The following is a 25,239-nucleotide window of genomic DNA, read 5'->3' as shown; positions in this document are numbered from 1 at the left end:
TATCCTGGTCAGAATCGCTGGTACGTCGTTTAGTGAGACGGTACCCTTAAGGCCGCTTTACACACTGCAATGTCGTTACCAATATCGCTAGCGTGCGTACCCGCCCCTATCGGTTGTGCGACATGGGCAAATTGCTGCCCGTGGCGCACAACATCGCTCATACCTGTCACACTACTTACCTGCCTAGCGACGTCGCTGTGACCGGCGTACCGCCTTCTTTCTAAGGGGGCGGTTCGTTCAGCGTCACAGCGAAGTCATTAAGCGGGCGCCCAATAGAAGCGGAGGGGCGGAGATGAGCGGGACTTAACATGCCGCCCACCTCCTTCCTTCCTCATTGCCGGCGACCGCAGGTAAGGTGAGGTTCCTTGTTCCTGCGGTGTCATACATAACGATGTGTGCTGCCGCAGGAACGACGAACAGCATTGCACACGCAGCAGCAACGATAATTGGGAATAGGGGGGCATGTCATCGATGAGCGATTTTGCATGTTTTTGCGACGATGCAAAATCGCTCATAGGTGTCACACGCAACGACATCGCTAACGCGGCCGGATGTGCGTCACAAATTCCGTGACCCCAACGAGATCGCTTTAGCGATGTCGTAGCGTGTAAAGTGGCCTTTAGGCAGAGAAAATCCTCTTAGTTCCTAGATACTTAGGCAGAGAAAATCCTCTTAGTTCCTAGATACTTAGGCAGAGAAAATCCTCTTAGTTCCTAGATACTTAGGCAGAGAAAATCCTCTTAGTTCCTAGATACTTAGGCAAAGAAAATCCTTTTCTAGATAACAGTGGCGCTTGTGATTTTTAGACACAGCCATGACCTAATAAGAGAGTGGTTGCACACATTATACAGGCATCTTCCGAGCACAGTCAGAATGCCGGGAGCCCAATGTCCTGTGTATGAAAAAATGAAAAATCACATAGGGTGCACGTGCAGCACGGAGAGCAGGGGTGCGCACTCCCTCCTCCTATGGGCCTCTCGGACTTTGCCAGTTGCCGAAACCTATCCTGCCAAGCAGAGAGCACAGATTACAGTCATACATAGACCTTGAAGCCTGAAGAGTTCCCATCTGTTCTCTTCTGTATATTTATGGGTGTGACTGATGCTCTCTTATGAAGCAGAAGAAATCAAAGCAGCCCGAAGGAGCAAAGATCCCAGTATATTAATAAATTCACATGGATTAAATAACATTAGGCTTTTGCATTCAAATTCATCAATAGCGAGAACACCCAGGAACCTGCGTGCATGGCGACGTACTCTTAGGGTAACCATAAACAGACCTGCTTTTGCAGACTACTGTTTCAGGGGTTTTGCCCCTCATAAGTGCAAAGTAGAGATCTTCCTATTACTAGATAAAATGTGAATTCCTCAGCCAATAAGAAGCAAATCGTGCTCTTAGAGAGATTATAGACAGGCCTCCTTTTAAAGACTACTATTTCATGGGTTTTGCCCCTCATCAGTGCAAAGTAGAGGTCTTCCATGGGGGTAAAAGGGATAACGTTTCTCCTTTATAGGGGTTTTCATTGCTAGTCAAATGTCTATTCTGCAACCGATCAACTGTAATGCGAACTCTTAGGGTGGCCATAGATAGCCCTCCTTTTGCAGACTACTATTTAGTGGTTTTGCCACTCATCAGTGCAAGTAAAGGGGTAAAGCTTTTCCTTATAGGGGATTCTATAACTGGACAAAAAGTGAATTCTGTAGCCGATCAGCAGAAAATCATACTCTTATGGTGACCATAGACAGACCTCCTTTTGCAGACTACTATTTCAGGGTTTTTGTCCTTTGTCAGTGCAAAGTAGATGCCTTTGATGGGGGTAAAGGGGTAAATTTTCTCCTTACAGGGGCTTCTATTACTGGACAAAATATGAATTCTGCAATCAATCAGTGAAAAATCATATTCTTAGGGAGACGATAGACAGACTTCTTTATGCAGACTACTGTTTCATGGTTTTTGCCCCTTGTCAGTACAAAGTAGAGGCTTTCAATGGAGTTACAAGGAGGAATGTTTCTTTTTAAAGGGGTTTCTACTACTGTACAAAATGTGAATTCTTCAGCCAATCAGCAGCAAATCGAACTCTTAGTGACGGTAGACAGACTTGTTGCAGACTACTGTTTCAGGGGTTTTGCCACTGGTCAGTGCAAAGTAGAAGCCTTTGATGGGCATACTAGGGGGGATGTTTTTCCTTACAGATATTCCATTACTAGTCAAAATGTGAATTCTGCAGCTGATCAGCAGCAAATCGAACTATTAACGTGACCACAGACAGACTTGTTGCAGACTACTGTTTCAGGGATTTTTCCCCTCGTCAGTGCAAAGTAGAGGCCTTTCATGGGGGCACTAGGGGGACAGTTTTTCCTTACAGGTGCTTCCATTATTGGTCAAAATTTGAATTCTGCAGCCGATAAGCAGCAAATCTAACTCTTAACATGACCATAGACAGACTTGTTGCAGACTACTATTTCAGTGATTTTGCCCCTCATGACTGCAAAGTAGAGGCCTTTGATGCGGGTACTAGGGGAAACGTTTTTCCTTACATGGGCTTCCCTAACTAGACAAAATGTGAATTTTGCAGCCTATCAACAGCAATTCGTATTCTTAGAGTGACCATAGGCAGAGCTTCTTTTGCAGACTACCATTTCAGGGGTTTTGCCCCTCATCAGTGCAAAGTAGAAGCCTTTGATGGGGGCACGAGTGGGAAAGTTTCTTCTTAAAGAGGCTTCCATTACTAGACAAAATGTGAATTCTGCAGCCGATCAGCAGCAAATAAAACTCTAGGGTGACCATAGACAGAGCTCATTTTGCAGATTACTGTTTCAGGGTTTTTTCCCCTCGTCAGTGCAAAGTAAAGGCCTTCAATAGGTTACCAGGGAGAAGGTTACTTCTTAAAGGGGTTTCCATTACTGAACAAAATGTGATATATGTAGAAAATCAAACTCTAGGGTGACCATAGACAGAGCTCATTTTGCAGACTACTGTTTCAGGGGTTTTGCCCCTTGTTAGTGCAAAGTAGAGGCCTTTGATAGGGGTACAAAAGAAAAAGTTTCTTATTACAGGGTCTTCCATTACTAGACAAAATGTGAATTTTACAGCAACTTGAACTCTTAGGGTTACCATAGACAGAGCTCCTTTTGCAGACTACTGTTTTAGGATTTTTGCCCCTCATCAGTGCAAAATGGAGGTCTTTGATTCGGGTGCAATGGGGAAAGGTTCTTCTTACAGAGGCTTCCATTACTGGACAAAATGTGACTTCAGCAGCAGATCATGCAATGCTCCTTGGGTTAAAGGTCTACAAAAACCCAATTCCAAGTGGAGGAGAACCTAGCCTCCAGTGCCACGTATTTGGCCAGTAGGGCGTCTCCTCACTTTACGCCATAACTTTCTTTCATCCTACGAGATCTTCCATCTTCCCATAAACTCGATATAACCTGATCATTATAGCCCCTTCACCATATGACCTTTCAAAAAGACCATATAAAGGAGGTCCCACCAATCGTCCTGAGCCACCACCACAGTAGGTCGGTGAGGTGACCACCATTTCTAGGCCCTTATATATTCCTGATTCCATCTTTTCGCTTTCTGTAAGATTTTCTTATGTGCTGTAATATGTATTCCGGTAAATCTGAGCCTAAGAGAAGAACGTCTACGCAAGTATTACTGTAAAATCAGACCTGACCCAATTATCGGAAAGACCGCAATAAAAAAAAAGAAAGTGAGAACTTCTCCTCGCACCAAAACCTCCGGAGCAGCTCCTTGAAGCCTCGCAGAAGAGAATGAGGTTACGGAGCCAGACTAAGTAGCAAATGAAGAGAGGGAAATGTTTGTTCTATGCTGCAGCCAGACCACGGCAGGTCCCAGCCATCCCACCGACTTACGAGAGATAACCTTTTCCACTAACACTGACAGAAACGGATATTAAGCAATCACCAGATCTGGCAGGACTGATGGAGAGAAGGTTAAGAAGATCGACCCAAGGACATTCTTCATTCCTTATTTTCCCTGGACCCTTCATGCTACTTGGTAAAGGATCCCGGTTGTTTGGCGCAGGCAGCGGGCTATGGAATGAGCGGGGATTTGTGGTTTCTATGAGGGGTCTCTGATGGAGGACCTGTTATACAGTGCAGCACATTGTGGCCCGAGGTCATGTCCTCCTGGCAAATCCATGAAGCCACCGGAATGTACATGGCCTCATGCGGAGAACATGATCTGGCGCGATTTGTGCTCACAAGAACCATTGGAACAAGTGAGCATCGATCATCCTGGAGGGCTCCTGCTCTAGTCTTGTCTGAGGAGGCAGCGCTTTCTCGTGACTTCTCATTTTTCGCCCTCGCTGGTCGCTGCACAATGTGTCCCTTGTACCAAGTTTCTTGTTATTCTTCTCTTTATTTCCTTGTCTTTCAGTTGTGTGACCTAAATAATTGTATATACCACTCTGCTTCCTGAATGCTACGAACCTGGAACAAGTCTGTGCAGCACTGGGAGGCAGTCACCTGTATAGCAAATTGCATTTTCTGTCTCAGTGTGTGTAAATATGTTCATACACCACTTGTAACTCACAAATCACATCCGTTGACAATGGTGAAACCTGAAGAACAAACTGTGCTGTCCTCACCCTCCCCGGGTCCAGCGCTGCTGCTCCTGGTATTTGTTGTTGCCTGCAGTGCTGATATGATGTTGACATAGCTGCAGCCAATATTTGGGCTTTGCTTGTGTAGACAGCACAAGTCGTTCAGAGCCACTGAGCTCAATGATTGGCTGCAGCGCTGAATGATGTCGACAGAGCTGCAGCCAATAATTGGGCTCTGCCACTGTAAACGGCACAAGTCGTTCAGAACCACTGAGCTTAATGATTGGCTGCAGTGCTGATTAATGTCGACAGTGCTGCAGCCAATAATAAGCCTGTCAGTGTAAATGGCACATGCTGCTCAAAACCACTGAGCTCAACGATTGGCTGTAGCAATGCTGCTGTTGATGTGGCGCCCCAGGACCTGGTCGCCACAACAGCATTGCCCCTCCAAGGGTGATGCTGAGCCTGGAGGTAATTGGGAGGTCTATTGGCCAGTAAGTTTAACACCCAACGCAGTTTCTCCCTCAGGCCAGCAGGGGGAGCTCTGAACCTGGATTTCCAGGGAGCATTCCTTAAGTCTGACCTGAGGGAGGGGTTAGTGTTCAGTCTGTAGAGAGAAGTGATAGCAAGCAGACGCAGAGTAGTGCTGTCCTGTGGAACTGGGGCCTAGAGCTGGAGCCGCTTGGCCCAGTGAGGCAGGAGGAGCAGAGAGGCAAAGAAGAGACTCGGACATCGGAGTCTGTGGCCACCAGGGCCTAAAATACTCCCTGGTAGCCGAATCCGAAGGGCAGGAGAGCTGCAAGCACCTGGCCCATAAACAGCGCGAAGGTGCAGCTGCAGCATCAGGGCCCGGTGTGGACTCCAGCAGAGAAGCACCAGAGAGGGCCTGCGCAGCCTACCACAGAGGGAAAGGGACGTACCACTGGTCCCAGTAGCAAGAGGGCCATTGCTAAATTCAGAGAGCAGGGTCCTATCACAGTAAGGAAAAGAACAGGAGTAGGCCTCATACTCAGCTGGCCAAAACGACAGCTCAGTTACTTCCAGGCCGGCCGGAGCCCTCTACCACCTGTAACGGTCTCCCAGGACTAACCGTTTGGGAAGTAAAAGAGGAAAAGGTAAAGAGACTGTTGTTTGTGCCTGTTTCTTTCATTGCCTGTCGGCCCTGCACCGTGTTTTCCACACCACACCATAGACTCTCACGAGCACCAACAGTGTCCCCGGGGCTCCGCTCCACCTGTGGGGAGCAGTACCACCATTGCTGCCATACCATCACCCCGGAGGCCTTACACAGCAGCAGCGGCTTAATAGCCGCATACCACAGGTGGCGTCACGAACACAAACTTTATTAACCAAGCCACATATAAAACTGACACCCACCAGGAGTCGGGCCCCGCCACCACTGACTACCCCCGGACTAGTCCGGCCCGGCACTGGGTGTCCCATAGCCCTGGGGTGGGCGAGTCAACTTTTGGCGTCACGAACAGGATTTCGTGCCCGGTCCCACCGGGTACTGTGCGCCTGCAGAAACTCTGCCTAAAAGACTGTGTTGCTGTTTGAAAACTGCCGCCGCCATTAGCCTCGCTGAGCGCAGGAAGAAGGGGGGCGTGCCCGAAAAAGAGCGCGAAGGGAGCGCGCCATCAGAGCGGAGGGTCGTTAACCCCGCGCTACCCGGAAGGGATTTTGAAAAGTGAACGGAGCCTGGTGAGGTTCACTAAGGGGGAGGAAGATGTCCGACACAGAGGGAGAGCAGGTGGCTGTGGTAGCTCAAGACGCAGCAGCGCCGGCCGATGTAATCCCAGTCGCCGCCGCCCCAGCCCCCGCTGTAGCGCCGGTAATGCCGATCACACTGCCGTACATCCCGGGAGCAAAATGGCTGCCGCAGTACTCCGGGGAGTCCCATACCTTGAGCGACTTCAGAGAAAGGCTGCACAGCTTGTTCATAGTGTATCCACTGACTGAGAGCCAGAAGGTGGGCATATTAATGGGGCAGCTAGCCGGCGCAGCCCAGCGTGAAGTGAAGTCCTGGCCTGATACAGATAAAGGGACAGTAACCCAGATACTGGCCAAGTTAAAGAGTACTTTTGACACCCGCACCGCAGCAGAGATAAAGATGAGATTCTTTGGGTGCAAGCAGCGGGCCACAGACAGCATACGGGACTATGCCTTAAACTTGCAGGAGGCCCTGAGAGCAATTAAACAGGTGGACCCAGAGAGTGTACGTGAAGAAGACAAACTCCTAACTGAGCAGTTCATAGAAGGGCTCCTGTCAGACGCCCACAGGACACAGCTGCGTATCATGGTCCTGCAGAACCCTGCTCTGGACTTTGCAAAGTTTAAGGACCAGGCCATCCGGGTACTGAGAGAATCTACACCGAATGACCCGGTACCCCTCCGGCCTCTTGCTATCACGTACCCCGGGGTGGTGCCTGCAACACGAGCCACTGCAGGGGCTGAGGCGCAGTCCCTGGATAAGGATCCCACTGCAGAGCTCAGACAGCAGGTCCAGGAGCTGACCAAGACTGTAGCTGCCCTTGCCAAGACCGTGCAGTCTCTACAAGTGACCCCATCGCCTGCAAGAATCGAGTTGGCCTCCAGCCCAGATGACGTCCCATGGATGCGACAGAGGAGGATTCCGCCGACCCGAGGAAAAGATAGACCGGTATGATTCAACGGGACAACCGATCTGCCGCCGCTGCAGCCAGGCGGGCCACATTGCAAGACACTGTCCTTTAAATGGGCCGAGCCTGGGGCCAGGAGCCAACCCCCAGGTGTAAGGAAGCCCGGCTCAAACCCCAGCCGCAGCAAGTATGTGGGAGGACGACCGGTCCTTCCTATTGTGCTGGATGGGATCCCTTTGAATGCTCTCCTGGATACGGGGTCCCAGGTAACAACCATCCCTTATAAATTGTACAAGAGATATTGGGCTCATTCATACATTGACCATGGCCCAGATGATGATTTAACAATTGTGGCCAGTAATGGTCAGCCCTTGCCACAAATTGGGTATAAGGAAGTAACCATTAAAGTGGGGCGGGTAGAATTGCCATGTCAGGGGATGATAATTGTAGATATTGATCGCAAAGAATCTGACCCACTGCTGACCATTGGTACAAATGTGATAGAAAATTGTCTTGCCGAAGTGATAGTTTTGTTGCAGCAGGCGTCTGAAGGTGCCAGCTCCGGGCAGCAGCGTGCCCTACAGAGGGAAATCCGAGCCCTGATGAGGAGGCAGCAGGCAGAGCTGCCGGAGGAGAAATTGGCAGTGTAAGGGTAACTGATCCTCTCCCCATTGCAATTCCCCCCAAAAGTGAAATGTTGATATGGCGTCGGGCAGCAATAGGTCTCAAGGGTCAAGATTACCAGGCCCTGGTGGAACCTGTGTATTCAGAAAGTAGGCCTGGTGTCCTGATAGCCAGAGGGGTAGCAGACGTCCGCAAGGGAAGAGTGCCCGTCCGCGTCCTGAATTGTGGGGAGGAGGAAGCCAAATTGCCCCGGTACGCCACTGTAGCAAAACTGTACACTGTCAGTAACAATACCATCAAAGCAGTGGAACCCTTGATCCCGTCCGACCAGGCGGAAGACAATGGCTCCAAGGGGCAGCTGGAAGACTGGTGCCAAAAATTACATGTGGGCACCGACTCCACCCCCTCACACTAAAAGCATGGGGTTTACCGGGTGGTACAGGAGTACGAGCGGGTCTTCAGCAAACACCCCCTAGATTTTGGGCAGGTAAAAGGGGTTAAACATCAAATCCCCACTGGTGACCATCATCCCATTAAAGAGAGATACCGCCCTGTACCCCCCGCACAGTATCAGTGTGCCAAGGAAATGTTACGGGAAATGAAGGAGGCTGGGGTTATCAGAGATAGTTGTAGCCCCTGGGCAGCTCCACTAGTGCTCGTAAAGAAAAAAGATGGTACAATGAGAATGTGCGTAGATTACAGACAAATTAATCGCATTACACATAAAGATGCTTATCCACTACCCAGAATAGAGGAGTCACTAACAGCCTTAAAGTCAGCTAACTATTTCTCCACCTTGGATCTCACCAGTGGGTATTGGCAGGTTCCCGTGGCAGAGGCGGACAAGGAGAAGACTGCATTCACGACACCAATGGGCCTCTGCGAGTTCAACTGTATGCCATTCGGGCTCTGCAACGCCCCAGGGATATTCCAAAGGTTGATGGAGTGCTGCTTGGGCCACCACAACTTTGAAACCGTGCTGTTGTACCTGGATGACGTCATAGTCTACTCCAAGACTTATGAAGACCACCTGAGGCACTTAGCAGAAGTGTTTGAGTCCTTGTCGGAGTATGGCCTGAAGATAAAGCCGTCCAAATGTCACCTCTTGAAGCCAAAGGTACAGTACCTGGGTCATGTGGTCAGCGCAGAAGGTGTGGCACCTGATCCGGAGAAAGTCACCGTAATCAAGGACTGGCCAAGACCCACCACGGTAAAGGAGGTGCGGCAGTTCCTTGGGCTGGTGGGCTACTACCGAAGGTTCATTGATGGTTTCACCAAGATAGCAGCGCCTCTTCAAGATCTCCTGGTGGGCCAGCCAAAGAAGGCTAAGAAGCAAAGCCCTCCATTTGAATGGAACAGCCAAATAGAAACATCTTTTGTCCGGCTGAAAGGGGCTCTCACGGGAGAAGAAATTCTGGCCTACCCTGACTACAGCCAGCCGTTTGTACTGTACACAGACGCCAGCAACGTGGGACTGGGAGCAGTTCTGTCCCAGGTGCAGGGAGGCAGAGAGAAGGTGATAGCTTACGCCAGTAGGAAGCTTCGTCCCACGGAAAGGAATCCAGAAAACTACAGTTCCTTCAAGCTGGAGTTCCTCGCTATTGTTTGGGCAGTGACTGAACGCTTCAAGCACTATCTGGCGTCGGCCAAGTTCACCATCTTCACGGACAACAATCCATTGACACATCTGGTAACAGCCAAGCTAGGTGCATTGGAGCAGCGATGGATGGCCCGGCTGTCTAACTTTGACTTTACCATCAAGTACCGGGCTGGCAAGAAGAATAACAATGCTGATGCGCTGTCCAGAATGCCTCACTTACCCGAGTCTCGAGAAGACCTGGATGAAGTCGAAGAGATAGAGTTACCGGCTTTCCATCACCAAGGTGTTTCCCAGTGTGAGCATGCTGTAGGAGAGAAGCGCTCGAGCCAGCACGAGGTCTCGGTCAACCCATTACTCCACCATAATTGGGAAGAGACACAGAACGGTGACCCGGCCGTGCGATTGGTCAAAGAAAAGCTAGCACAAGCTGAGACCCATCTTGGCCCAGATGCTCCAGAAGAAGCCCAGCAGCTGTGGAAGGAGAGGGGACGACTGTTCACCTACCAAGGCAAGCTATGCAAGAGATATGTCAACTGGCGAACGAATGAACTCGTCTGGCAGATAGTGGTCCCACAGAGGGATGCTCCAATGGTCCTAGCAGCTTACCATGATAAGGCAGGACACTTCGGGTGGAAGAAGTTGGAGACCCTACTCCGTGATCGGTTCTACTGGGTGCACATGAGAAAGACAGTCGAGAAGTGGTGCCGAGACTGTGGTCCGTGTAACCTGAGGCGGAAAGATGGTGCCAGCCAGAGGTCTCCCCTACAGCCAATTGTCACGAAGCAGCCCCTAGAGTTGGTGGCCCTGGACCACGTGAAGTTAACACCGAGCCGGTCAGGCTATGTTTATGCCCTCACCATTGTGGACCATTACTCTCGTTTCCTGGTAGTAGTGCCTGTGAAAGACCAGACAGCCAGAACAGCAGCTAGAGCATTTCAGGCATACTTTTGTCGACCTCACGGTTACCCTGAAAGGGTACTGACTGATCAAGGTCCTGCATTCGAGGCAGAAGTGTTCCAAGAGTTCTGTAACATGTACGGTTGTAACAAAATAAGAACAACACCGTACCACCCCCAAACCAATGGATTGTGCGAGAAGATGAACCATGTGGTTATTGATATGCTCAAGACTCTACCGCTGGAAGAAAGAAACCAATGGCCAGAGAAGTTACCAGATCTGGTAGACCTGTATAACCATATCCCAGTAAATTCGACCAACTGCAGCCCTGCTTACCTGATGCGAGCAAGACCTGGCAAGTTACCTGTAGACTTGGAGATGGGAACTGTGTCACCTGAAGCGGTTCAGGAGATAGAAGATTGGGATACAGAGCGACAACGGCAGTACCGCAAGGTCCAGGAATGCGTAGAAAGGAGCCTGTCCCAAGCAAGAACGAGACAAGAGCAGCATTACAATCAAACAGCTCCAGCAACTCCCTTAGCACCTGGAGAACAGGTCCTCAAGAAAAAGCGGAGGACGCATAAATTGGATGATCAGTGGGAAAACGAGCCCTACACCATTATTCCCTCCAACTTTGACAATAGTAAGGTATGCCTCATAAGCAAGGATGAAGGCAAGACCTATCAAACAGTTTCTAGAGACTGCCTGAAAGCGTGCCCTGAGCGGTGCAAAATCCAAAAAGAAGTAGAAGAAACACAAGAAAGTCCCCAAATTCAAGAAAAGGAGGAAGAGATGATCCAAACAATCCTCGGAAAATTCCCCAAAACTTGGACCCGAATCAATAATGCCATAGTGGTACCAGTCTTGACGTTCCCGCAGTTGGTCGAGCCGGAGACAGAAGAGGTTCCAGATCCTCCTAAGCAACTGTCCGTCCCAACACAAGATGACACGCCAGCAGTGGAACAGGAGAATCAACCCCCTGCCAGTGGTGAACCTGTCCTACCCTTGGCGAATCTGAGATCCTGTAGGCAACCATCACGCATACCTGTCAGGGTTAGGCCTATCAGTATCACGGAGGGGGCAGACACTCCAAGTAGTCAGGGACAAACCCCAGAGCTACGCCGGTCCCAACGTAGCACTCGGGGACAGCCCCCTCCAAGGTATAGAACATAGAAAGTAAAATACCTAACAGAGTATAAATAGTTATGTGAAAATGTCTTGTATGTAATGTTTTGTTTCAGGTGATTAAGTAAATGGACAATTGGGCCACTGGACTATGGATGGCCAACACTCTAATTGTACATAGCACCAATGTGCTCAACACCCCTGAAGAAAAACCCGTCCGGTGTGCATAGAGTGGGGTCAGCAATGCTCTGACGCACGCCCAGAGCCTACGTTGGGGGTTTTATCGCGGCGGGTCCCCCATGGAGCAGTGTAATGGACACCCGGCAGGGAGCCACACTGGACTCTTATAGTTGTTTAAGGTTGTAACATGTTTTGTTTTGTTTTTGTAATACTATTGTATGTTTTGAGGATTTCGATAGCGTTAGGGCAATGACAGCCAGAGACGAGTTTGTGGTACAAGATGTTTATGATATGTAACCACGGTAGATACACAACGGAACAAACACAGCAGAACAAACACAGCAGAACAAACACACAAAATACCTTCCCGAAACGGAGCGGAGGGAATTCCCGGGGCCACGCACCGGACTCCCCCAGGGAGACCACCAGAGCGAACCCCTATACAGGGACTGTCCGGCAATCAACCCCGGAAGGCCTAAATGCGCCGCAGCCGGGACACAAGGGGCAAGCGGTAAAGTCCAGAAGTGTCCGTACGGGATGAAAGTCCAGAATGGTTACAAACCGGAAGAAACCGGGCAGACGTGCTGACCAAAGACGGCAGACGGAGTCCGGGCACAGTTTGAAGAAACCGGGTGTGGTCCAGAGTCGGTCGGTAGATTTTCAGGAGGATCCAAGTAGCAGCAGCAGTAAAGCAGGAGCACACAGCAAGCAGTATACTCAGGCACTGGACTAGGCTTAGAGGCGGCCTTTTAAGCAGCTGGACAGGAAGTAGGGCAACAGAACATAAAACTCCATGTTAACCGAGGGCAAGCTCTTTCAAAAGAGGACTGGAAAACCCGGAAACCTGACAGTTTTCTTCAGTCCGGGAGAACTGAGTTTAACTAAGGGGGAGTGTGGCGCCCCAGGACCTGGTCGCCACAACAGCATTGCCCCTCCAAGGGTGATGCTGAGCCTGGAGGTAATTGGAAGGTCTATTGGCCAGTAAGTTTAACACCCAACGCAGTTTCTCCCTCAGGCCAGCAGGGGGAGCTCTGAACCTGGATTTCCAGGGAGCATTCCTTAAGTCTGACCTGAGGGAGGGGTTAGTGTTCAGTCTGTAGAGAGAAGTGATAGCAAGCAGACGCAGAGTAGTGCTGTCCTGTGGAACTGAGGCCTAGAGCTGGAGCAGCTTGGCCCAGTGAGGCAGGAGGAGCAGAGAGGCAAAGAAGAGACTCGGACATCGGAGTCTGTGGCCACCAGGGTCTAAAATACTCCCTGGTAGCCGAATCCGAAGGGCAGGAGAGCTGCAAGCACCTGGCCCATAAATAGCCCGAAGGTACAGCTGCATCATCAGGGCCCGGTGTGGACTCCAGCAGAGAAGCACCACAGAGGGCCTGCGCAGCCTACCACAGAGGGAATGGGACGTACCACTGGTCCCAGCAGCAAGAGGGCCATTGCTAAATCCAGAGAGCAGGGTACTATCACAGCAAGGAAAAGAACAGGAGTAGGCCTCATACTCATCTGGCCAAAACGACAGCTCAGTTACTTCCAGGCCGGCCGGAGCCCTCTACCACCTGTAACGGTCTCCCAGGACTAACCGTTTGGGAAGTAAAAGAGGAGAAGGTAAAGAGACTGTTGTTTGGGCCTGTTTCTTTCGTTGCCTGTCGGCCCTGCACCGTGTTTTCCACACCACACCATAGACTCTCACGAGCACCAACCGTGTCCCCGGGGCACCGCTTCACCTGTGGGGAGTAGTACCACCATTGCTGCCATACCATCACCCCGGAGGCCTCACACAGCAGCGGCGGCTTAATAGCCGCATACCACAGGTGGCGTCACGAACACAAACTTTATTAACCAAGCCACATATAAAACTGACACCCACCAGGGCCACGGAGTCGGGCCCCGCCACCACTGACGACTCCCGCACTAGTCCGGCCCGGCACCGGGTGTCCCATAGCCCTGGGGTGGGCGAGTCATTGATGTATATTCTTGCCTGAAGTGCTGATGTGATGTGGACAGCACTGCAGCCAATAATTGGCCTCTGCCGGTGTAGATGGCACGAGACACTTAGAACCCTGGACCTCACTGATTGGCTGCAGCGCTGCTGCTCTTGATGTCTGTTGCTGCCTGCAGTGTGTGATGTTGACAGCGCTGTAGCCAATAATCAGGTACTGTTGGTGTAGACAGCATGAGCTGCTCAGAGCCACTCAGCTCAATGATTGGCTGCAGCGCTGCTTCTCTTGATATATATTATTGCCTGCAGTGCTTATGTGATGTCGACAGCGCTGCAGCCAATAATTGGGCTCCACAGGTGTAGACGGCACGCGCTGCTCATAGCCATGGTGCTCATTGAGTGGCTGCAGCGCTGTCGATGTGACGTCAATGTTACAGACAACAACAAATACCAGGAGCAGTGGTGGAAACTCTGCGCTGGACCCCAAGAGGGTGAGTAAAGCACAGTTTGTTAGCTTTTTACTACTAATGGAGCTTATAGGAAAAACGTTTCTGAAAGAGGACAATCCCTTGAAGTTAGAAAACCTCATCCCTGCATCATGTGATTGGCCGGCGCGGCCGGAGTTGAACTCCCAATGAATCTGTCATCCGGGAATTTCCAAAAGCCGCTTTCTGCACTAAATCAAAGGAATCCATCATGGAAAGGCGTGACTTTACCCACTAGAAATATATTCATACCAGTTTAACTGCCAATTTATGATCACCAACTGCCATCTCCTATGTCAGTAATGGGAAAATCGGTCTTCACTGAAAACACATTATACCCAGGAATTTAGGGCGATCAGTCCAGGAGGAGACAGACGCAGATGTCTCTGATATATCGCACCGTTTCTTATATTCACATCTATTATGGATTTATGAATGAAAAATGAAGACGATGGTTATATTATAATGGTGTAATAACAATAAAACATTCAGCGCCACGTACCAGAGATCCCTCCAAAGCAAAGACCGCGGCCGCGCCCGTCTGCTCCAGCGGCTCCATCCGTCGCCTCCATCTCCTCCGGCGGAAGCTGTCCGTCTTGCGGTACTTTAGATGGAAGCGCCATCCAAACAGTGAGGCGTATTCCCAGCCCTCGCTCTCAGACTCATCAGGCCGGTGCTGGAAGAGGAAAGTCAGGGGTTAAATACGGTCACAATATATGAGAATCGTCTCTCGGGGGGAGACAATGGCAAATCTGCACAACAGCAGGCAACATGTCCAGATCCTTCACCAAAACCGTCCATCAGAGGAGAGTTAGGACTTCACATAGACATTAGAAAGTGGTGGGCAAGGTCATCTGCCATCTATTGTGTATGGAAACCTCAGCACTGGACCAAGCCTTCAATGCTCCGCACTGAACCAAGCCCTCAATGCTCCGCACTGAACCAAGCCCTCAATGCTCCGCACAGGACCAAGCCCTCAATGCTCAGCACAGGACCAAGCCCTCAATGCTCAGCACAGGACCAAGTCCTCAATGCTCAGCACTAGACCAAGCCCTCAATGCTCAGCACTGGACCAAGCCCTCAATGCTCCGCACTGAACCAAGCCCTCAATGCTCAGCACTGGACCAAGCCCTCAGTGCTCAGCACAGGACCAAGTCCTCAAGGCTCAGCACTGGACCAAGCCCTCAATGCTCCGCACTGGACCAAGTCCTCAATGCTCCGCACTGAACCAAGCCCTCAATGCTCCGCACTAGACCAAGCCCTCAATGCTCAGCACTGGACCAAGCCCTCAATGCTCCGCACTGAACCAAGCCCTCAATGCTCCGCACTGAACCAAGCCCTCAATGCTCAGCACTGGACCAAGCCCTCAGTGCTCAGCACAGGACCAAGTCCTCAAGGCTCAGCACTGGACCAAGCCCTCAATGCTCCGCACTGGACCAAGCCTTCAATGCTCCGCACTGAACCAAGCCCTCAATGCTCAGCACAGGACCAAGCCCTCAATGCTCAGCACTGGACCAAGCCCTCAGTGCTCCGCACTGAACCAAGCCCTCAATGCTTAGCAATGGACCAAGCCCTCAATGCTCAGCACTTGACCAAGCCCTCAATGCTTAGCAATGGACCAAGCCCTCAATGCTCAGCACTTGACCAAGCCCTCAATGCTCCGCACTGAACCAAGCCCTCAATGCTCAGCACTGGACCAAGCCCTCAGTGCTCAGCACAGGACCAAGTCCTCAATGCTCCGCACTGGACCAAGCCTTCAATGCTCCGCACTGAACCAAGCCCTCAATGCTCCGCACTGAACCAAGCCCTCAATGCTCCGCACTGGACCAAGCCTTCAATGCTCCGCACTGGACCAAGCCTTCAATGCTCCGCACTGAACCAAGCCCTCAATGCTCAGCACTGGACCAAGCCCTCAATGCTCCGCACTGGACCAAGCCTTCAATGCTCCGCACTGAACCAAGCCCTCAATGCTCCGCACTAGACCAAGCCCTCAGTGCTCAGCACAGGACCAAGCCCTCAATGCTCCGCACTGAACCAAGCCCTCAATGCTCAGCACTGGACCAAGCCCTCAATGCTCCGCACTGAACCAAGCCCTCAATGCTCCGCATTGAACCAAGCCCTCAATGCTCAGCACTGGACCAAGCCCTCAGTGCTCAGCACAGGACCAAGTCCTCAATGCTCAGCACTGGACCAAGCCCTCAATGCTCCGCACTGGACCAAGCCTTCAATGCTCCGCACTGAACCAAGCCCTCAATGCTCCGCACTGGACCAAGCCCTCAGTGCTCAGCACAGGACCAAGCCCTCAATGCTCAGCACAGGACCAAGCCCTCAATGCTCCGCACTGAACCAAGCCCTCAATGCTCAGCACTTGACCAAGCCCTCAATGCTTAGCAATGGACCAAGCCCTCAATGCTCAGCACTGGACAAAGCCCTCAATGCTCAGCACTGGACCAAGCCCTTAATACTCAGCACTGGACCAAGTCCTTAATACTCAGCACTGGACCAAGCCCTCAGTGCTCAGCACTGGACCAAGCCCTCAGTGCTCAGCACAGGACCAAGTCCTCAATGTTCAGTAGAGGACCAAGCCCTCAATGCTCAGCACTGGACCAAGACCTCAATACTCAGCACTAGACCAAGCCCTCAATGCTCAGCACTGGACCAAGTCCTCAATGCTCCGCACTGAACCAAGCCCTCAATGCTCAGCACTGGACAAAGCCCTCAATGATCAGCACTGGACCAAGCAACTCAATGCTCCGCACTCGACCAAGCCCTCAATGCTCAGCACTGGACCAAGTCCTCAATGCTCCGCACTGAACCAAGCCCTCAATGCTCAGCACTGGACCACGCCCTCAATGCTCAGCACTGGACCAAGCCCTCAATGCTCAGCACAGGACCAAGCCCTCAATGCTCAGCACAGGACCAAGCCCTCAATGCTCAGCACTGGACCAAGCCCTCAATGCTCAGCACTGGACCAAGCCCTCAATGCTCAGCACTGGACCAAGCTCTCAATGCTCAGCACTTGACCAAGCCCTCAATGCTTAGCAATGGACCAAGCCCTCAATGCTCAGCACTGGACCAAGCCCTCAATGCTCAGCACTGGACCGAGCCCTTAATACTCAGCACTGGACCAAACCCTCAATGCTCAGCACTGGACAAAGCCCTCATGCTCAGCACTGGACAAAGCCTTCAACGCTCAGCACTGGACCAAGCCCTCAATGCTCAGCACTGGACTATGCCCTCAATGCTGAGCACTGGACCAAGCCCTCAATGCTCAGCACTGGACTAAGCCCTCAATGCTCAGCACTGGACCAAGCCCTCAATGCTCAGCACTGGACCAAGCCGTCAATGCTCAGCACTGGATCAAGCTCTCAATGCTCAGCAATAGACCAAGCCCTCAATGCTCAGCACTGGACCAAGCCCTTCATGCTCAGCACTGGATCAAGCCCTTAATACTCAGCACTGTACCAAGCTCTTAATGCTCACCACTGGACCAAGCCCTTAATGCTCAGCACTGGACCAAGCCCTTAATACTCAGCACTGGACCAAGCCCTTAATGCTCAGCACTGGACCAAGCCCTTAATACTCAGCACTGGACCAAGCCCTTAATGCTCAGCACTGGACCAAGCCCTCAATGCTCAGCAGTGGACCAAGCCCTCAATGCTCAGCACTGGACCAAGCCCTTAATGCTCAGCACTGGACCAAGCCCTCAATTCTCAGCACTGGACCAAGCCCTCAATGCTCAGCACTGGACCAAGCCCTCAATGCTCAGCACTGGACCAAGCCCTCAATGCTCAGCACTGGACCAAGCCCTCAATGCTCAGCACTGGACCAAGCCCTCAATGCTCAGCACTGGACCAAGCCCTCAACGCTCAGCACTAGACCAAGCCCTCAATGCTCCGCACTGGACCAAGTCCTCAATGATCCGCACTGAACCAAGCCCTCAATGCTCAGCACTGGACCAAGCCCTCAATGCTCAGCACTGGACCAAGCCCTCAATGCTCAGCACAGGACCAAGCCCTCAATGCTCAGCACAGGACCAAGCCCACAATGCTCAGCACTGGACCAAGCCCTCAATGCTCAGCACTGGACCAAGCCCTAAATGCTCAGCACTGGACCAAGCTCTCAATGCTCAGCACTTGACCAAGCCCTCAATGCTTAGCTATGGACCAAGCCCTCAATGCTCAGCACTGGACCAAGCCCTTAATACTCAGCACTGGACCAAGCCCTTAATGCTCAGCACTAGACCAAGCCCTCAATGCTCAGCAGTGGAGCAAGCCCTCAATGCTCAGCAGTGGACCAAGCCCTCAATGCTCAGCACTGGACCAAGCCCTCAACGCTCAGCACTGGACCAAGCCCTCAATGCTCAGCACTGGAACAAGCCCTCAATGCTCAGCACTGGACCAAGCCGTCAATGCTCAGCACTGGACCAAGCCCTCAATGCTCAGCGCTGGACCAAGCCCTCAATGCTCAGCACTGGACCAAGCCCTCAATGCTCAGCACTGGACCAAGCCCTCAATGCTCAGCACTGGACCAAGCCCTCAATGCTCAGCACTGGACCAAGCAACTCAATGCTCAGCACTGGACCAAGCAACTCAATGCTCCGCACTCGACCAAGCCCTCAATGCTCAGCACAGGACCAAGCCCTCAATGCTCAGCACTGGACCAAGCCCTCAATGCTCAGCACTGGACCAAGCCCTCAATGCTCAGCACTGGACCAAGCCCTCAATGCTCAGCACTGGACCACGCCCTCAATGCTGAGCACTGGACCAAGCCCTCAATGCTCAGCACTAGACCAAGCCCTCAATGCTCAGCACTGGACCAAGCCCTCAATGCTCAGCACTGGACCAAGCCGTCAATGCTCAGCACTGGACCAAGCCCTTAATGCTCAGCACTGGATCAAGCCCTTAATACTCAGCACTGGACCAAGCCCTTAATGCTCACCACTGGACCAAGCCCTTAATGCTCAGCACTGGACCAAGCCCTCAATACTCAGCACTGGACCAAGCCCTTAATGCTCAGCACTGGACCAAGCCCTTAATACTCAGCACTGGACCAAGCCCTTAATGCTCAGCACTGGATCAAGCCCTTAATACTCAGCACTGGACCAAGCCTTCAATGCTCCGCACTGGACCAAGCCCTCAATGCTCAGCACTGGACCAAGCCCTCAATGCTCAGCACAGGACCAAGCCCTCAATGCTCAGCACTGGACCAAGCCCTCAATGCTCAGCACTGGACCAAGCTCTCAATGCTCAGCACTGGACCAAGCCCTCAATGCTCAGCACCTGACCAAGCCCTCAATGCTCAGCACTGGACCAAGCCCTCAACGCTCAGCACTGGACCAAGCCCTCAGTGCTCAGCACAGGACCAAGTCCTCAATGTTCAGTAGAGGACCAAGCCCTCAATGCTCAGCACTAGACCAAGCCCTCAATACTCAGCACTAGACCAAGCCCTCAATGCTCAGCACTGGACCAAGTCCTCAATGATCCGCACTGAACCAAGCCCTCAATGCTCAGCACTGGACCAAGCCCTCAATGCTCAGCACTGGACCAAGCCCTCCATGCTCAGCACAGGACCAAGCCCTCAATGCTCAGCACAGGACCAAGCCCTCAATGCTCAGCACTGCACCAAGCCCTCAATGCTCAGCACTGGACCAAGCCCTCAATGCTCAGCACTGGACCAAGCTCTCAATGCTCAGCACTTGACCAAGCCCTCAATGCTTAGCAATGGACCAAACCCTCAATGCTCAGCACTGGACCAAACCCTTAATGCTCAGCACTGGACCAAGCCCATAATACTCAGCACTGGACCAAGCCCTTAATGCTCAGCACTAGACCAAGCCCTCAATGCTCAGCAGTGGACCAAGCCCTCAATGCTCAGCACTGGACCAAGCCCTCAATGCTCAGCACTGGACCAAGCCCTCAACGCTCAGCACTGGACCAAGCCCTCAATGCTCAGAATTGGACCAAGCCCTCAATGCTCAGCACTGGACCAAGCCGTCAATGCTCAGCACTGGACCAAGCCCTCAAAGCTCAGCACTGGACCAAGCCCTCAATGCTCAGCACTGGATCAAGCCCTCAATGCTCAGCACTGGACCAAGCCCTCAATGCTCAGCACTGGACCAAGCCCTCAATGCTCAGCACTGGACCAAGCAACTCAATGCTCAGCACTGGACCAAGCAACTCAATGCTCCGCACTCGACCAAGCCCTCAATGCTCACCACAGGACCAAGCCCTCAATGCTCAGCACTGGACCAAGCCCTCAATGCTCAGCACTGGACCAAGCCCTCAATGCTCAGCACTGGACCAAGCCCTCAATGCTCAGCACTGGACCAAGCAACTCAATGCTCCGCACTCGACCAAGCCCTCAATGCTCAGCACTGGACCAAGCAACTCAATGCTCCGCACTCGACCAAGCCCTCAATGCTCAGCACAGGACCAAGCCCTCAATGCTCAGCACTGGACCAAGCCCTCAATGCTCAGCACTGGACCAAGCCCTCAATGCTCAGCACTGGACCGAGCCCTCAATGCTCAGCACTGAACCAAGCCCTCAATGCTCAGCACTGGACCAAGCCCTCAATGCTCAGCACTGGACCAAGCCCTCAATGCTCAGCAATGGAGAACACAGACACGAGAGGCAAAAACAATACATGGGAACTTTACAGCCTCATAGCTCATCAAAATACTCAATTTCACCTACTTTGGAGGTAATAATGGGCCCCTGACATCTTAGGCTGCACCAGTGGCACCAATGGTATGTCCGCCCTTGATGTTGCGGCTATATAGGGTTTAATAAATGGCCCTTTTTTCAACTCTCCATTTCAGAGACAACTGGTTTTCATTTTTTACTCAAAGTGGCCGTATGTAGTTTCATTTTAGGCCCCTTCATATGTACATGAAAAAGCGGAATCAGTGTCGACAGTGTTTTACATCAGTGTGCCATTAGCGTGCCATCAGTGAGCCATCAATGTGCCATCAGTGAGCCATCAGTGTGCCATCAATGTGCCATCAATATGCCATGAGCCATCAGTGTTCCATCAATGTGCCATCAGTCAGCCATCAGTGTGTCATCACTGTGCTATCAGTGAGGCATCAATGTGCTATCAGTGTGCCCTCAGTGAGCCATCAGTGTGTCATCAGTGTGCCATCAGTGTGCCATCAGTAAGGTATCAATGTGCCATCAGTGACCCATCAGTGTGTCATCACTGTGCTATCAGTGAGGCATCAATGTGCTATCAGTGTGCCCTCAGTGAGCCATCAGTGTGTCATCAGTGTGCCATCAGTGTGCCATCAGTAAGGTATCAATGTGCCATCAGTGACCCATCAGTGTGTCATCACTGTGCTATCAGTGAGGCATCAATGTGCCATCAGTGTGCCCTCAGTGAGCCATCAGTGTGCCATCAGTGTGCCATCAGTGTGCCATCAGTAAGGTATCAATGTGCCATCAATGTGCCATCAGTGAGCCATCAGTGAGCCATCAGTGTGTCATCACTGTGCTATCAGTGAGGCATCAATGTGCCATCAGTGTGTCATCAGTGAGCCATCAGCGTGCCATCAATGTGCCATCAGTGTGCTATCAGTGAGCCATCAATGTGCTATCAGTGTGTCATCAGTGTGCCATCAGTGTGTCATCAGTGTGCCATCAGTGTGTCATCAGTGTGTCATCAGTGTGCCATCAGTGTGTCATCAGTGAGCCATCAGCGTGCCATCAATGTGCCATCAGTGTGCTATCAGTGAGCCATCAATGTGCCATCAGTGAGCCATCAATGTGCTATCAGTGTGTCATCAGTGTGCCATCAGTGTGTCATCAGTGTGTCATCAGTGTGTCATCAGTGTGCCATCAGTGTGCCATCAGTGTGTCATCAGTGAGCCATCAGCGTGCCATCAATGTGCCATCAGTGTGCTATCAGTGAGCCATCAATGTGCCATCAGTGTGTCATCAGTGTGCCATCAGTGTGTCATCAATGTGCCATCAATGTGCTATCAGTGTGTCATCAGTGTGCCATCAGTGTGTCATCAGTGTGCCATCAGTGTGGCATCAATGTGCCATCAGTGTGCCATCAGTGTGCTATCAGTGTGTCATCAATGTGCCATCAGTGAGGCATCAATGTGCCATCAATGTGCCATCAGTGTGTCATCAGTGAGCCATCAGTGTGCCATCAGTGAGGCATCAATGTGCCATCAGTGTGTCATCAGTGTGTCATCAGTGAGCCATCAGTGAGGCATCAATGTGCCATCAATGTGCCATCAGTGTGTCATCAGTGGGCCATCAGTGAGCCATCAGTGTGCAATAAGTGAGGCATCAATGTGCCATCAGTGTGCCATCAGTGAGCCATCAGTGTGCCATAAGTGAGGCATCAATGTGCCATCAGTGTGTCATCAGTGTGCCATCAGTGTGTCATCAGTGTGCCATCAGTGTGCCATCAGTGAGGCATCAGTGTGCCATCAGTGCGCTATCAGTGTGTCATCAATGTGCCATCAATGTGCTATCAGTGAGGCATCAATGTGCCATCAGTGTGCCATCAGTGAGCCATCAGTGTGCCATAAGTGAGGCATCAATGTGCCATAAGTGAGGCATCAATGTGCCATCAGTGTGTCATCAGTGTGCCATCAGTGTGTCATCAGTGTGCCATCAGTGTGCCATCAGTGTGCTATCAGTGAGGCATCAGTGTGCCATCAGTGTGCTATCAGTGAGGCATCAGTGTGCCATCAGTGTGCTATCAGTGAGGCATCAGTGTGCCATCAGTGTGCTATCAGTGTGTCATCAATGTGCCATCAATGTGCCATCAGTGTGTCATCAGTGTGCCATCAGTGTAACATCAATGTGCCATCAGTGTGCTATCAGTGAGGCATCAGTGTGCCATCAGTGTGTCATCAATGTGCCATCAATATGCCATCAATGTGCTATCAGTGTGCCATAAGTGTGCTATCAGTGTGTCATCAGTGTGCCATCAGAGTGCCATCAGTGAGGCATAAATGTGCCATAAGTGAGGCATCAATGTGCCATCAGTGTGCTATCAGTGTGTCATCAATGTGCCATCAATATGCCATCAATGTGCTCTCAGTGTGCCATAAGTGTGCTATCAGTGTGCCATCAGTGTGTCATCAGTGTGCCATCAGTGAGCCATCAGTGTGCCATAAGTGAGGCATCAATGTGACATCAGTGTGTCATCAGTGTGCCATCAGTGAGGCATCAATGTGCCATCAATGTGCCATCAGTGTGCCATCAGTGTGCCATCAGTGAGCCATCAGTGTGCCATAAGTGAGGCATCAATGTGCCATCAGTGTGTCATCAGTGAGCCATCAATGTGCCATCAGTGTGCCATCAGTGTGCCATCAGTGAGGCATCAGTGTGCCATCAGTGAGGCATCAGTGTGGCAACAGTGAGGCATCAGTGTGCCATCAGTGTGCCATCAGTGAGGCATCAGTGTGCCAACGGTGAGGCATCAGTGTGCCATCAGTGTGCCATCAGTGAGGCATCAGTGTGCCATAAGTGAGGCATCAGTGTGCCATCAGTGTGCCATCAGTGAGGCATAAGTGAGGCATCAGTGTGCCATCAGTGTGCCATCAGTGAGGCATAAGTGAGGCATCAGTGTGCCATCAGTGTGCCATCAGTGAGGCATCAGTGTGCCATCAGTGTTTTTCACAGATGACTAAAAAATAAAGAAATTACCAAACTTCTCCTATACTGTGCAATGTTAAACACATATGGCACAAGGACGGCACATGGATGGCACATGGATGGCACACGGATGACACAAGGACAACAAACAAAACAAACAGCAAATGAGAGGCACAAGAACGGCATATGGACGAGGCTGACCGCTGACTAGGGAGCATGTTGACGAGGCTGCCCGCTGACTAGGGAGCACGCTGACGAGGTTGCACGCTGACTAGGGAGCATGCTGACGAGGCTGCCCACTGACTAGGGAGCATGCTGACGAGGCTGCCCGCTGACTAGGGAGCACGCTGACAAGGCTGCCCGCTGACTAGGGAGCACGCTGACGAGGCTGCCCACTGACTAGGGAGCACGCTGACGAGGCTGCCCGCTGACTAGGGAGCACGCTGACAAGGCTGACCGCTGACTAGGGAGCACGCTGACGAGGTTGCACGCTGACTAGGGAGCATGCTGACGAGGCTGCCCGCTGACTAGGGAGCACGCTGACGAGGCTGACCGCTGACTAGGGAGCACGCTGACGAGGCTGCCCGCTGACTAGGGAGCACGCTGACGAGGTTGCACGCTGACTAGGGAGCACGCTGACGAGGTTGCACGCTGACTAGGGAGCATGCTGACGAGGCTGCCTGCTGACTAGGGAGCCTGCTGATGAGGTTGCACGCTGACTAGGGAGCCTGCTGACGAGGTTGCACGCTGACTAGGGAGCCTGCTGACGAGGTTGCACGCTGACTAGGGAGCCTGCTGACGAGGTTGCACGCTGACTAGGGAGCCTGCTGACGAGGTTGCATGCTGACTAGGGAGCACGCTGACGAGGTTGCCCGCTGACTAGGGAGCACGCTGACGAGGCTGCCCGCTGACTAGGGAGCCTGCTGACGAGGTTGCACGCTGACTAGGGAGCCTGCTGACGAGGTTGCCCGCTGACTAGGGAGCACGCTGACGAGGCTGCCCGCTGACGAGGCTGCCCGCTGACTAGGGAGCCTGCTGACGAGGTTGCCCGCTGACTAGGGAGCACGCTGACGAGGCTGCCCGCTGACAAGGCTGCCCACTGACAAGGCTGCCCGCTGACGAGGCTGCCCACTGACAAGGCTGCCCGCTGACAAGGCTGCCCACTGACGAGGTTGCCCGCTGACTAGGGAGCACGCTGACGAGGCTGCCCGCTGACTAGGGAGCACGCTGACGAGGCTGCCCGCTGACGCACATCATCAATGGCCCAAGAAGAAAGAGGAGCTAATCAGAGTGCGAGAAGCAATGGATGACGCAGGGACCGGCAGGAGGAGGGACAACGAGAGCGGAATAGAAGAATTTATTATAGTTTTAACCCCTTCTCAGCCGCCATTTTGTTGGATTTGTGCTAAGCGAATTTAGATTTAATCAACAAATTTTAGGAAATTCAAAACAAATTTGATCAGTTTCCAATGGATTCGCCCCTCTCTTTCCTCAGAACGTACACATGGAGGATTTTAGCAAATGGCTCGCAGAAATATTTGCTGTTTACACCACAATGTGCTGATTTTGAGACTTTCTGGCGCAGCAGA

The 25,239-nt window shown here is 51.9% G+C and overlaps 1 protein-coding gene across 7 annotated transcripts in view; it reads right to left on the bottom strand.

Moving 5' to 3' along the window:
* DYSF (dysferlin) overlaps nt 1-25,239 on the bottom strand; it is a 423,810-nt gene that overhangs the window by 201,206 nt on the left and 197,365 nt on the right. For all 7 annotated transcript variants that reach the window (XM_075346129.1, XM_075346154.1, XM_075346146.1 and 4 more), the window contains one exon: nt 14,535-14,708. In XM_075346129.1, coding sequence (XP_075202244.1) covers nt 14,535-14,708 — 174 coding nt within the window. The remainder of the gene's footprint in view (nt 1-14,534; nt 14,709-25,239) is intronic.

Source organism: Anomaloglossus baeobatrachus, chromosome 1 (assembly GCF_048569485.1).
Source record: "Anomaloglossus baeobatrachus isolate aAnoBae1 chromosome 1, aAnoBae1.hap1, whole genome shotgun sequence".
NCBI lineage: Eukaryota > Metazoa > Chordata > Amphibia > Anura > Aromobatidae > Anomaloglossus > Anomaloglossus baeobatrachus.
Note: the sequence above shows the minus strand (reverse complement) of the source record. Positions and strands in the feature narration are given on the sequence as shown.